The sequence below is a fragment of the Anastrepha obliqua genome, chromosome 4 (assembly GCF_027943255.1).
Source record: "Anastrepha obliqua isolate idAnaObli1 chromosome 4, idAnaObli1_1.0, whole genome shotgun sequence".
Classification (NCBI taxonomy): domain Eukaryota; kingdom Metazoa; phylum Arthropoda; class Insecta; order Diptera; family Tephritidae; genus Anastrepha; species Anastrepha obliqua.
Window position 1 is genome coordinate 89020049 of NC_072895.1, and position 12458 is coordinate 89032506.

At 42.7% G+C, this 12458-nt stretch overlaps 2 protein-coding genes across 2 annotated transcripts; both read left to right on the forward strand.

Annotated features, from left to right (window-relative positions):
* The first annotated feature begins 1504 nt into the window (after positions 1 to 1504).
* LOC129244264 (uncharacterized) lies at positions 1505 to 7309 on the forward strand. Its single transcript, XM_054881880.1, has one exon. The coding sequence runs from the start codon at positions 1505 to 1507 to the stop codon at positions 7307 to 7309; it is 5805 nt and encodes a 1934-aa protein (XP_054737855.1).
* Positions 7310 to 11050: 3741 nt separating this feature from the next.
* Positions 11051 to 11554, forward strand: LOC129244265 (protein CTLA-2-beta). The gene is made up of 2 exons (XM_054881882.1): positions 11051 to 11199; positions 11264 to 11554. Exons 1-2 carry the CDS (start codon positions 11068 to 11070, stop codon positions 11552 to 11554), a joined length of 423 nt encoding a protein of 140 aa, XP_054737857.1. The 5' UTR covers positions 11051 to 11067.
* The last annotated feature ends 904 nt before the right edge of the window (positions 11555 to 12458 follow it).

Here is a 12458-nt window from a genome sequence, read left to right on the forward strand (position 1 = left end):
ATGGTTGAAGTGCCAGTTTGGCACTCCTCAAGTGGCATTAAAGCGCCGTTTTGATACCATTATGAGACCTCAAATAGGCAGATATCCACCACCAGCCAGAGTTGTTTTTGTGATGGAGAAGATTGATAGGATTTAGGTTGGCGCACTGCCCAGGATGTCGAAGAAAGGAGCTTCCAGTGATCTTAATCGTCTAGTTGTCAAACCCGGTCGTTTACAGAGAAAGTGCTCTACAGTCTCCTTTTCTGAAAGGTCCCCACAGCTTCTGCAATGGGGGTTAAGTGGTAACCCTAGCTTTTCCGCGTATGTGCCGATCGTCCAGAGACCGATAAACACAGCTACGAGTTTGGAAATTGAATGGCGAGGGGTCCAAAGGACTTTCTGAGCCTTTCGTATATTGTACTGGGGCCAAAGGATTTTCGAAATAGCACATGAAGAAATAGAGCTTCATCTTTTCTGTGCTTTGCTGAGAAATAATTTGTGCAGGTCCCCTTTAACAACCGTCAGGGGGATACCGATAACTGAGGCCAATTCAGTCCCCTTCTTGGCAAGCTCATCAGCAATTTCATTTCCCTCTACGTTCCTATGTCCTGGAACCCAGATTAGATAAATGTTACCTGCACACCCAAGATATCTGATCTCTTCCTTAAAGAAGTTTACTAATTTCATTCCGCACCATGGCGGCGTGAGAGCCTTGATCGCGGCTTGACTATCGGAGAAAATGTTAATATCTCCCTCGCTCCCTAAGCATTTTACATACCTGCAGGATCGCAAAGACTTCTGCTTGAAAAACATTAGCAGTATGCGGCAGTTTAAAGGAGATAGATAAATTGGCTGATTTAGATAAAACCCCTGCTCCGACTCCCGATTCCATCTTGGAAACGTCAGTGAAGTCAGAGATGCAAGCATTGGTGCAGATTTTCCCCTCTAGTTTTCGGATAGAGAGATCTGTTCGAAGTTCGGAGAAATACGGTGTTAACTGCCTGAAAATGCTACCATGTCCCTTGAGAGATTGCCTCCAGAGGCCAATCTCCTTTAACCTGATTGCACTTTGAGCTGCTATGGAAATGACGGAAAAGTCGATGGGAAGTAAGTGCAAAAGGACATTCAGAGCAGCACTGGGGCAAGTTTTATATGTTCCGGTTATGCCAAAGCATGCGGTCCTTTGCACCCTCCGCAATTTAGTGTTATTGTTACGAACAGTCTAGCAGCACGGTCAGGATAGATCCCACTGTGGCTCAAAAGCAACATTGAATACGTGTCGATCGGTGATTGGTCGATGAAAAAAAAGAAGAAAACGGGAGAAAGAAAGAAAATCGAAAGGCGTGGAGGAAAAAGCACAGTACGTGAACAGTAACCAAGGCAGAAAGAGCTACCAAATTTTTAATTCTCTTTGTACACATCATTTAAATAAAGTTTGATTTGTTAATAAAGTAATAGAATTGCAAAAATTTTGCCAACAAGTTAAAAATTTGTTCTGCCCACAACGTACGTGTAAAAAATTCCGATGTCGCAGGCTACTACATTGTCTTCGAACATAGCCGATGTGACCGCTGCGCCGGCTAATCTCGCCGTTGCACCTAGTTCCAGTGCCGCAGCCAATCACACCGCGGCAATGAGTTATCCCGTTGCATCCAATTCGATCGCTCCGGGCAACAATTTGCTGATACTGGAAACGTGTGCCGCTAACAGTGCAGCTGCCCCACAACAAGCCTCGATGGCGCACCGCGAAAACCTGAATGCTGGTATTCTATATGGAACTCCCTCCGCGCCTAATACAGCGCACACCATGCCATCCGGTCGACTACTGCTCCAGAGAAACCCGCCGATTAGCCCCGCTCACTCCATTAACTCTGTTGGCTCGCAAGGGCTTCGCCGTCGAGCTGAGTTTATACAGGAGCGAAGCGAAATTTTACGTCAGAGGGAGGCTTTGTTAAGAGAGGAGCATAGTTTTTTGGATCGCATAGATGCGATGGGCTTTAACGATGACCTAGATGATGGACAATGCACTGTACCTAGGTTTTCAACTTCCGCGCATGATTCAGATCCACATTCAACGCAAATTATACAGCCACCTGCAAATTTTATTACACCTTTCAACATAGCTGCTTCCGGTGCCAATAATTTCACCAATACCGGCTCTGCCCCGCACGATGTCAATTTGATAAGTGGATCAAATGCCCCGCAGCCAGGAGGGGGTCTAACAGCATCTGTTCTTCAAGGCCTATTAGACAGAATACAGTCACTCGAACAGCAAGTACGCACGTATTCGACACTCAATCGAGGATATTCTCCGCCACAACCGCAACCGGCACAAACTACTTTGCCAACAGCTGGACACGTTAATAGTTTATCTTTCGGTGCCTCGACTTCTCGACGCTTGAGTAGAGACCAGATTGCTTCTCGTAACAGCCTTGCTAAAGAGTTGCCGAAATATGATGGCAAGCCAACTGAGTGGCCGTTATTTTATGCCGCATATAACCAATCGACTGAGGTTTGTGGATTCTCGGACGATGAGAATCTTATAAGACTGCGACAGGCATTGGAAGGGCCAGCACGGAATGCAGTTAAAAATTTATTGTTGCATTCCTCTTGCGTGCCTCAAATTATTGCTACCCTTCAAATGCGATTTGGACGACCAGAATTAATTATCAGCGTTCTACAGCGACAAATTTATGAGCTTCCATCACCGTCAGAGAGTCAGCTGGAATCGATCGTCGACTTCGCCGTAGAAGTGCAGAACATCTGCGCAACAATGTCTGCGTCAGGCCTGACCAGCCATTTGAATAATCCCGATCTCGAACAGAAGCTGGTTTCGAAATTGCCTGGGCTACTACCAGCTTATTGGGGAATGCATAAGCAAAGTTTACCGATCTGTAATTTACAACATTTCAGTGATTGGCTTTTTCTACTAGCACAAGGCGCCAACTCTGTTATCGTGCCAAAGGAGTCAACAAAGGTGCGCAAACGGGGCGCAATTAATTATCATTTTAATGCGGTAAGATGTATCGTTTGTGAAGAAAATTGCAGTGATGTCTCTAAATGTGTCTATTTTAAGGGATTGACACGTAGTCAAAAATGGGGAATTGTTCGCAAGTTGAAACTTTGTCACCGATGCTTGAAGGGCCATCCTACAGCCGGTTGTAAATCGACTGCACCTTGCAATGTTAATAGTTGCACTCGTAATCACCATCCTCTGTTGCACAACGCAGAGTTAGCTGCTAAAGACGCTCCAAACAATGGCAAGGGCGTAACTACAATGCGGGCGGTCAACGTTAACATGCACAATGTGGGCCAAGGCAGTACCATTTTCCGTGTCCTTCCCGTAGTTCTACACTCAGGCGAACGGAGTGTATCAACATACGCTTTCATAGACGATGGTTCGTCGCTCACCCTTATCGACGAAGAGCTGCTGAATAAGCTAAATATAAAGGGCACACCACAACCACTGTGCCTGCGCTGGACTGGTGATACACATCGGTATGAGGACGAGTCTGTGGTTGTCGACTTAGCCATATCAGCTAAAAACGGTAATAAGAAATTCGGGCTTAAAGGCGTTCACACAGTCAAAAAGCTTGACCTGCCTCTTCAATCGATTAACGCTGCTAAACTGCAGTCCAAATTTCAATATTTGAAAAGGTTGCCTCTGGAGTCCTATTCAAACGCGGTACCACAACTATTGATTGGTTTAAACAACGCTGCGCTTGGTTCTCCAATCAAATCTTTATATGGCCGTGAAAATGAGCCAATAGCAGAGAAGTCCAAACTCGGATGGACATTGAAAGGACAAGCATCAAGTACAAACCATGATGCGGCGCACCCTGTCTTTCACATTTGCGACTGCTCCGCACAGGCTGAACTCGTTAAAATTACTAAATCGTACATTTGCCTCGATAATTTAGGCGTGTCAGCCAAATCTTCTGCGTTAATGTCTAAAGAGGACGAATTTGCTATGGTGCAGCTACAACAACACACTGTGCGAGTTGGCAATCGATATCGAACCAGCTTATTGTGGAAGCACCCTAAAATGCAGCTACCCAATAGCCTACCAATGGCCTTATTTCGAGCGAAGTGTTTGCTGAAGAAGATGCAACGCGACCCTAACTTGGCTGAAGTGCTTCAGCAAAAAATTGATGATTATATTCAAAAGGGGTACGCTAGACGTATGACACCAGTCGACAGCGCCGTTGAAAGATACTGGTATCTACCGGTTTTTGCAGTAATTAACCCCAACAAACCAGGCAAGGTGCGCTTAGTCTGGGACGCAGCCGCGAAGGTTGATGGTATATCCTTGAATACCATGTTGCTCAAAGGCCCAGACCTAACGACCCCATTGTTGTCGGTGTTGTTTAAATTTCGACAAAAGCGAATTGCCATGTCGGCCGATATTGCTGAGATGTTTCACCAAGTTCAAGTCCGGGAACAAGATCAAAATTTCATGCGTTTTCTTTGGTATGAACAGAATGCCAACGAGCCAACTACATTCGTGATGACTGTTATGACCTTTGGGGCCACATGTTCGCCCAGCTGCGCTCAATATGTCAAGAACAAAAATGCAGAAGAATTTCGTGAAGAGTTCCCTGGTGCTTCGCAGTGCATAATAGAAAACCACTACGTAGACGATATGTTAGTTAGCGTGGATACTGAAGAAGAAGCTATTAAGTTAGCGAGAGATGTGCGTCACGTACATGCGATGGGAGGTTTTCACATAAGAAATTTTTTATCGAATTCAAGTCGTGTGCTAGCCGCCCTAAATGGCAGCCCCACTGATGCACTATGCCTTGATTTTGAGAACGAGCAGCCAACTGAGAAGGTACTAGGCATGTGGTGGGTTACCTCTAGTGACCACTTCGCCTTTCGTGTATCATCCAAATATAAGAATTCTGATCTGTTACTTTCTCAGCGGCGACCTACCAAGCGCGAAGTTTTGAGCTCGGTTATGACTATATACGACCCAATTGGGCTGATAGGTTTCTACGTTGTATACGCCAAAGTTATCTTGCAAGAAATATGGCGAGCTGGATGCGACTGGGACGACCCAATTCCAGATGACCAATTTGCGAAATGGCTGCGGTGGATTAAGCTTATTCCAAAAATAGAAAATCTAAGGATTCCACGTTCTTATGCGCGAATCACATTTGACGATACACCTAAAATAGAGCTACATACCTTTGTAGATGCAAGCGAAAGTAGCTATGCAGCTGTATGCTACCTACGATACTCACATGGTAATTCAATCGACTGTATGATGATCGCCAGTAAAACCAGAGTGGCTCCGCTTAAATTATTATCCATACCTCGCCTGGAATTAAAGGCAGCACTGTTGGGAGCTCGCCTTGCTAAGCATATCATCGAGTCGCATTCTATCCACCTTGATAGCTCCGTATACTGGTCAGATTCACGAACGGTATTAGCCTGGCTGTATGCTGATCATCGCCGCTACAAACAGTTTGTGGCTTTCCGAGTTAGTGAAATTCTAGAACTTACCGACGTCAGTGAGTGGCGCTGGGTTCCGACTGCAGCAAACGTTGCTGACGAAGCCACCAAATGGAACGGTGATCCAGATTTTTCTAACGATAGCCGATGGTTTAGTGGGCCATCCTTTTTATATCTTCCGTGTGACGAATGGCCCGTGTCTAACGGACCACAAAGTATTTCAACAGAAGAACTCCGTCCTCAGTTTATTGGAGCTCATTGTATAGTTTCAGAACAACTTCTTATGGTGCCCAAACCTGAGAGATTTTCTACATGGGACCGTTTCCTTCGAACCACCGCCACGACCTTGTACTGCGCTCGTATTTGGTTAAGCGTAGTGCGAGACAATCAAGTCTTACGTGGCGTTGTCACTACCGACGATTTTCGTAAGGCAGAAAACTTTCTTTGGAGGAAAGCCCAGCAAGACATTTTCAATGATTCGATAACATCTTTATCGGTTGGGAAGGCCGTTGACAAATCTAGCAAAATATTCAAATTATCACCCTATCTGGATGCCGATGGTGTTTTGCGAATAGATGGCCGAGTTAAAATAATAGGGCGCACGGACCAAGTTTTGCTGCCTAACAAACATCACATTACGAACTTAATTAGAAATCACTTTCATGTCAAATATCATCATGTGAACTCGGAGACAGTGGTCAACGAAATTCGGCAACACTTTTGGATTTTAAAACTTCGCATCGCAGTTAATCGAATTCGACGCAGCTGTCAGGTATGCAAAAACAGAAGCGCTCAACCACGTCCACCTAGAATGGCTTGCTTACCTACAGCCCGCATCGCACAATTTTGTCGTCCATTTTCCTATGTAGGGGTTGACTACTTTGGCCCACTTCTGGTCACGGTTAAAAGGAGCACCGAAAAGAGATATGGGGTATTATTCACCTGTCTGACAACCAGAGCGGTGCATCTCGAAGTGGCATATTCGCTTTCTACAGACTCCTGCATTTTGGCCGTACGTAATTTTATGGCGCGTAGAGGGAGCCCATTGGAGATATGGAGTGACAACGGTACAAATTTCAAAGGCGCTGAGAGGGAACTGAAATCTGCGTTTACGATCGTAGACCAAAATCGATTGACGAGAACCTTCACTTCGGCCGCAACCAACTGGCATTTCATACCACCCGCGTCTCCACACATGGGCGGAGCATGGGAGCGGCTAGTTCGCTCAGTCAAGGACGTCCTACAACATATATTGACATCTAACTGTCCAAATGACGAGATTCTTCGTGCTGCTTTAATGGAGGTGGAGATGACAGTTAACTCGCGACCGTTGACTTATATTCCTATTGACCACGAAGAAGAAGAGGCACTAACACCCAACCACTTCCTATTAGGCAGCTCCAATGGTGTTAAGCCGATTGCAGAACCAGTTACTGAGGACGTCCTAATGCGTCGTAACTGGCGAACATCACAAAACCTTGCGGACGCGTTCTGGCGACGTTGGCTCACCGAATATTTGCCCACCATCACTAGGAGAACTAAATGGTTCGAAGACGTAAAAACAATAAAAGTCGGAGATATTGCATACATAGTTGATCCAAACAACCCAAGGAACTCTTGGCCCAAGGGTAAGGTAATTGGCGTGCGAACGAGTGCCGACGGAAGGGTTCGAAGCGCTACTCTCCAGACAATCTGTGGAATCTATGAAAGACCTGCTGCTAAAATAGCCGTTCTAGATCTGAAAAGCTCGGTACATCCCAATCGGCAGGATATACCAGGGGGAGTGTTACGAACAGTCTGGCAGCACGGTCAGGATAGATCCCACTGTGGCTCAAAAGCAACATTGAATACGTGTCGATCGGTGATTGGTCGATGAAAAAAAAGAAGAAAACGGGAGAAAGAAAGAAAATCGAAAGGCGTGGAGGAAAAAGCACAGTACGTGAACAGTAACCAAGGCAGAAAGAGCTACCAAATTTTTAATTCTCTTTGTACACATCATTTAAATAAAGTTTGATTTGTTAATAAAGTAATAGAATTGCAAAAATTTTGCCAACAGTTATTATAACCCTTCCGAAAAGCTTCCCACCAAACCAGGCATCTATACGTTAAAATTGGCAAAACCACTGCGTTGTACATCCACAGTCCGACCGAACATAGATTTGCAGGAGTAGAGGGCTATACTCTTCTTTACCCGATTTTCAATGTGTAGCTTCCAATGGAGTTTGGGGTCAAGTATCACTCCAAGATACCTAAATTCCGATAAGAGCGGGAGAATGTGGTTGTTCAATTTGGGAAGTCGAAAGGGTGGAGGTTTATATTTTCTTGTAAATAGCACCAGCTCCAGACTCGGGAGCCGCAAGTGGTAGCCCAGCGACTGAGTACAGCCCGTGACCATTCCAAAATCTCAGCCATGACTGAGGGAAACGGTCCCGATACTCTCAGGACCAAGTCATCGACGTATGCTACTATCTTAACCCCACCCTTATTTAACATTATCAGAACTTCGTCAATAGTAACTAGCCAAAGTAGGGACGAAAGGACACCACCATGCGGCATCCCCCTGTTAACGAATCTTGTGACTTTAGCCCCTCTTGTCACTGCATTAACTTCCCTGCAGCCAAGCAGGGACGAGATCATCAGTCTATCTAACGCAGTAACAATTGATTCCGTTCTGATGTTACTAAAAGCACTCTACTCTACAACTATGAAGACCGCCAAAGTGAATTGTTTACCTCATAGAGATTTTTCCACATTCTCTACGACCCCGTATAAGGCTGATTCGGTGGACTTTCCTTTCAGGTAAGCATGTTGCGCTTTAGTGGTATTTAGTTAAAAAAATTTCTAACATAACATGGATATCTATTATTATATAGAGTGATCAATTTAGAGGTATCGGACTTTGAATTCAAATAAAACAACGAAAATTGAAATGGAGTGGGCAATCTTTATTATTTTTATGTAGAACCATTCATGGCATTTATTTTTTCAAATGTTGGCCGCAACTCCGCCGAAGCTCGGCCATCCCTAAACACTAAGTTGAATGACTCGCTTGAGGGCTTCGGTCTGTGTCTCGTGTATAACTTTAGTAATGTTAGCCTCCAATGCCTCTATCGAAGCTGATTTATCCACAATGCATTTATACTTCACATAAAGGTTCAAAGGTGTGATTTCACACGATCTTTGTGCACAAGCCACTGATCCAAAACGGGAGATAAAATGCGCACCGAAACGACGACGCAATAAAACCATTGTTTCACAGGCTGTATGGCAAGTAGCGCCGTCTTGTTGGTGCCAAATGTTGTGAAGATCACCGATTTTAATTTCCAGTATAAAAAAGTCGTTTATCATGGCGCTATAGCGTTCCCCATTCACTGTTACATTGGCATCCTCCTCGTCTCTGAAGAAATATCGGCCGATGATTCCTTCAGTCCATAGGCCGCACCAAACAATTGTTTTCAATCGACATAATGGCTGCTCTTGAATGGCTTCGGGTTGCTCTTTAGCCCAAATATGGGAATTTTGCTTTTTGACGTAGCCATTAAGCCAAAAATGGGCTCATCGCTGAACACCCTAAGTCTCAGTGCGCGATGAACACTTTTCACAGCGGTTTTTCTCGCTGGCGCGAACTGAAATCAATTGAAATCATAAGTTTCAAATATTTCTACTGAAACTAGCGATGAGTTTATTAAATATTCTAAATGTGCACCTGTTCTGTATATTTCCAGAATTTTTGTAGAACCTTTCCATCCCTCATTATTTGAAGTCCTCCTTTGTTAGTTCCTTTTTGAGGGCTCTCAAATTCAATATCAAAAAGTGGTTCTCAAATTCAGTATCAAAGTACTAATGCGTCTCTGAACTGTACTAAAGAATATCTCAGACAATTACATCGCTTGCAGACTAAAGCCCTGTCTTCGAACTTTCTTCTCTTCATTGAATAAAAATTTCACGCAGCTCGTTCAAAACACAACATGAAATTCGAAGCAGACGTGTTTTATTGAAAATAAATAAGAGGCTTCTTGTCTTAATTCCTGCTCATTAGAAAAATAGATAGATAGTTATTAGCCGCTTAAGCCTAAGAGACCTTCAGCATCTCTCATGAATGCTAAAAAGTTTTGGTAGACGAATTCTCTACGCATGCCGGTAAGACTCAATAGGAATCTCGGTCTCTCAATGACCAACACCAAATATTCTGTAAATATGCTTGGGCATCTCATCCGACCCAACCGGCATTAGAATATGACCGGCTGGAAAATGCCTTTTACTTTCTGTGGACACTTATTAATTTTCAGTACTTACACACTTGAGTTGACCCACTCAGTAATTCTAATATGGAATATGACCAGCTAAAGTCACATAATAACTCTGATCCTGTAAAGTTCCTCCTCTTAACATCTGTTTGCGGTTTCTTTGCCTTCGATCTCGCAAGTGCCGGGAATCCGTTCAGTTCTGTTTTTTGCTGTCAGAAGCTGAAAGGTGTCACTTGAGGCTTATGCTGGCGCAGGTCAAAACCGCCTCTCAGTTTGAAACAAATTTGCTTGGATACTTCGATGACAAACCCATATACATATGAATTTGAGGAAAAAAAAGTCCATTATTTTGGCGTAAAATTTTCGCGCAAATGGCTTAAAACTATTTAATGGTCGGTCTTTAGCTCCTGAGCGATGCTACGACTACTAACATGACGATAGACTTCGATTATTTCTGTGATTTTATCGACATTATCGGCGTTTTCTTTAACATCAAATTGCCCGAATGGAATTGACGAAAGTAAAATTGCCCCTAATTAGGTGTTACAGTATCAGCACCATTCACAACTTCGGCCGGCCTGGAGTGTATTTTACCTTTATCAAAGAGAAACTGTAACATATACCGAATTTTCTCTTTGTTGACTTCCTGTTAACACTCTGTAACTCACAACTAATGGAACATATGTATGTATATGTACCTTCTCCGCCTGCTCATCCAAACTCGACTTGTTTATATAAATACTAGTGAGTATATGTAGAATTTAGGTGTGCAAGCCAGACTCTCCAAACTTCGCAATCGAGATTATGAACTTTGAATTTCCCGCCGAGGCATGTTTTTCTAGTCATATAGTCAGTAGTCGTGTACCCTCCCAACCGGCGATTTTTGCATTTAAGAAATTTGCTATCAGCAGAGTTCCGCCAGATAACCGTTTATACATCTCTATCGAGACTAAAATTTCGAGTGCTTACCCACGTACTCTGTGTAGAACTCCTATATGTATTCTTGTGCTCTTATTTTCTGTTCCCTTACCTTTGCTCCATTTTTTTATTTGACAAATTTATTAGCGTTTGATTATAGCGGATGCCAGAATAATAATTAAACGCTAATGAGGAATAAATTGTGTACACAGCTTTGTTCACTACCATCCATTGGAACTCATTATCAAGCTGCCTATTAAAAGGCCAATGAAAACAAATTAACAAAACATTGATTGCCTCAAACGCTTATCTGAAGCGCGTGCATGGACCCCACATGCACACACCCGCACAAAATAGCACAGCTTAGGTTCATTAAACAAAGCTTAAGGTGTAGTATAAATCTGGACGCAGCTGCTAAATATTCAAGTATTTCATAACTTGCTGCAAAGCCCTCAAGTTCAAGAAGAGAATGGACACCTTTCTAAAGTCATCACACTTCAAGGTATCACTGCTGCTCACACTCTCAATGGCAGCAGTTGTTTGCAGCAGCGCCTATGGTGTGATGGATGATTGCAGTGATGAGAGTTGGCATTTGTACAAAGTAGGAATTAGAAGGGGAAAGTGTTTATTACGGGAAAATTGTAATTATTTTTCTATTTCCACAGAATCAATTCCAAAAGCAATATGGTTCAACGGTCGAGGATGCGCGTCGACGCCTAATATTCTGTAATAACATACACATGATTTACGCACACAACGAGCGTTATAAGAGAGGTGAGGTAACTTTTGGAATGGGCGTTAATCAGTTTGCCGATTTGACGACTGAAGAATTTCGTCGTTGGTTGCATGGTGGGAGTATTGGTGGTGGTGGTGGAGTAGTCGGCGAGAGTTTCACGAGTGCAGGGCCATATTCTAAAAGAAATTATGTTGATGCGAATGTTGTATTTCTTATTTAATTATTAGTCCCAAGTATTTATTTTTTTAATTAAATTAAAAATTAATATTTATATTGAAATAATTATTATTTTTCACAAATAGAACATAGGTCCCTAGCGGTGATCATCAGAAGACCTTAACGATTAATCTAAAATCAATCGGACAAGAGAAATTAGTTTTATTAATAGATAATCTTGTACCTGGTCGAAGCTTTGTTTCAAAATTCACAATATGGTGGCCTCAGAAAGTATTTTTCAGATTTAATTTAAAAAATCCAACAATTAAATGTATAAAAAAATCCTTGAAGTATTTTTCGGATTCACTTCAGCCCTTCATACAATATTTTTAAGATATTATACTTTAAGAAAATGCAAAAAAAATCAAATTCTTTGAAAATTCTGACTACTTCTAGTAGTTTCTGCTTCCAGAAAGAGACAATAGTTTTCATAAAGATGGCGTCGGAGCCACATGCGCCAACGCATTGCCAGTTCTAAAAAACTGAAAATCTTGACAAATCCTAGATCTACTTTATATAAAATTATTTATTTACTCATTTATTTATCGAGTCTATGAGCATGAAAAAAGAGTGAAGCAGTGAAAGGATTTCATTGATCATAACTAATCGGGGCCTATCCAATCTTAAGGGTAAGTTCAATAATAAAAATAATAACTCGGCGCCGCTGAAAAAATTAATTGCCCTCAGAGTTATGATATGTCTGCAAAACGTTAAGAAAATTTCAGATACAGTGCCGAAAAAAATTAAGTCACCAGAATACACCGTCGAACAAATATCAAAAATAAACTCGCAATGCCGAGAGATGATTCGAAATTTCAACAAAAAATCATGCATTTTGAATGACAAAGGCTATTTTCCCCTCAAGAAATCTCAGACTCCTGGAAATGATCGATTTTAGGCTAATAACA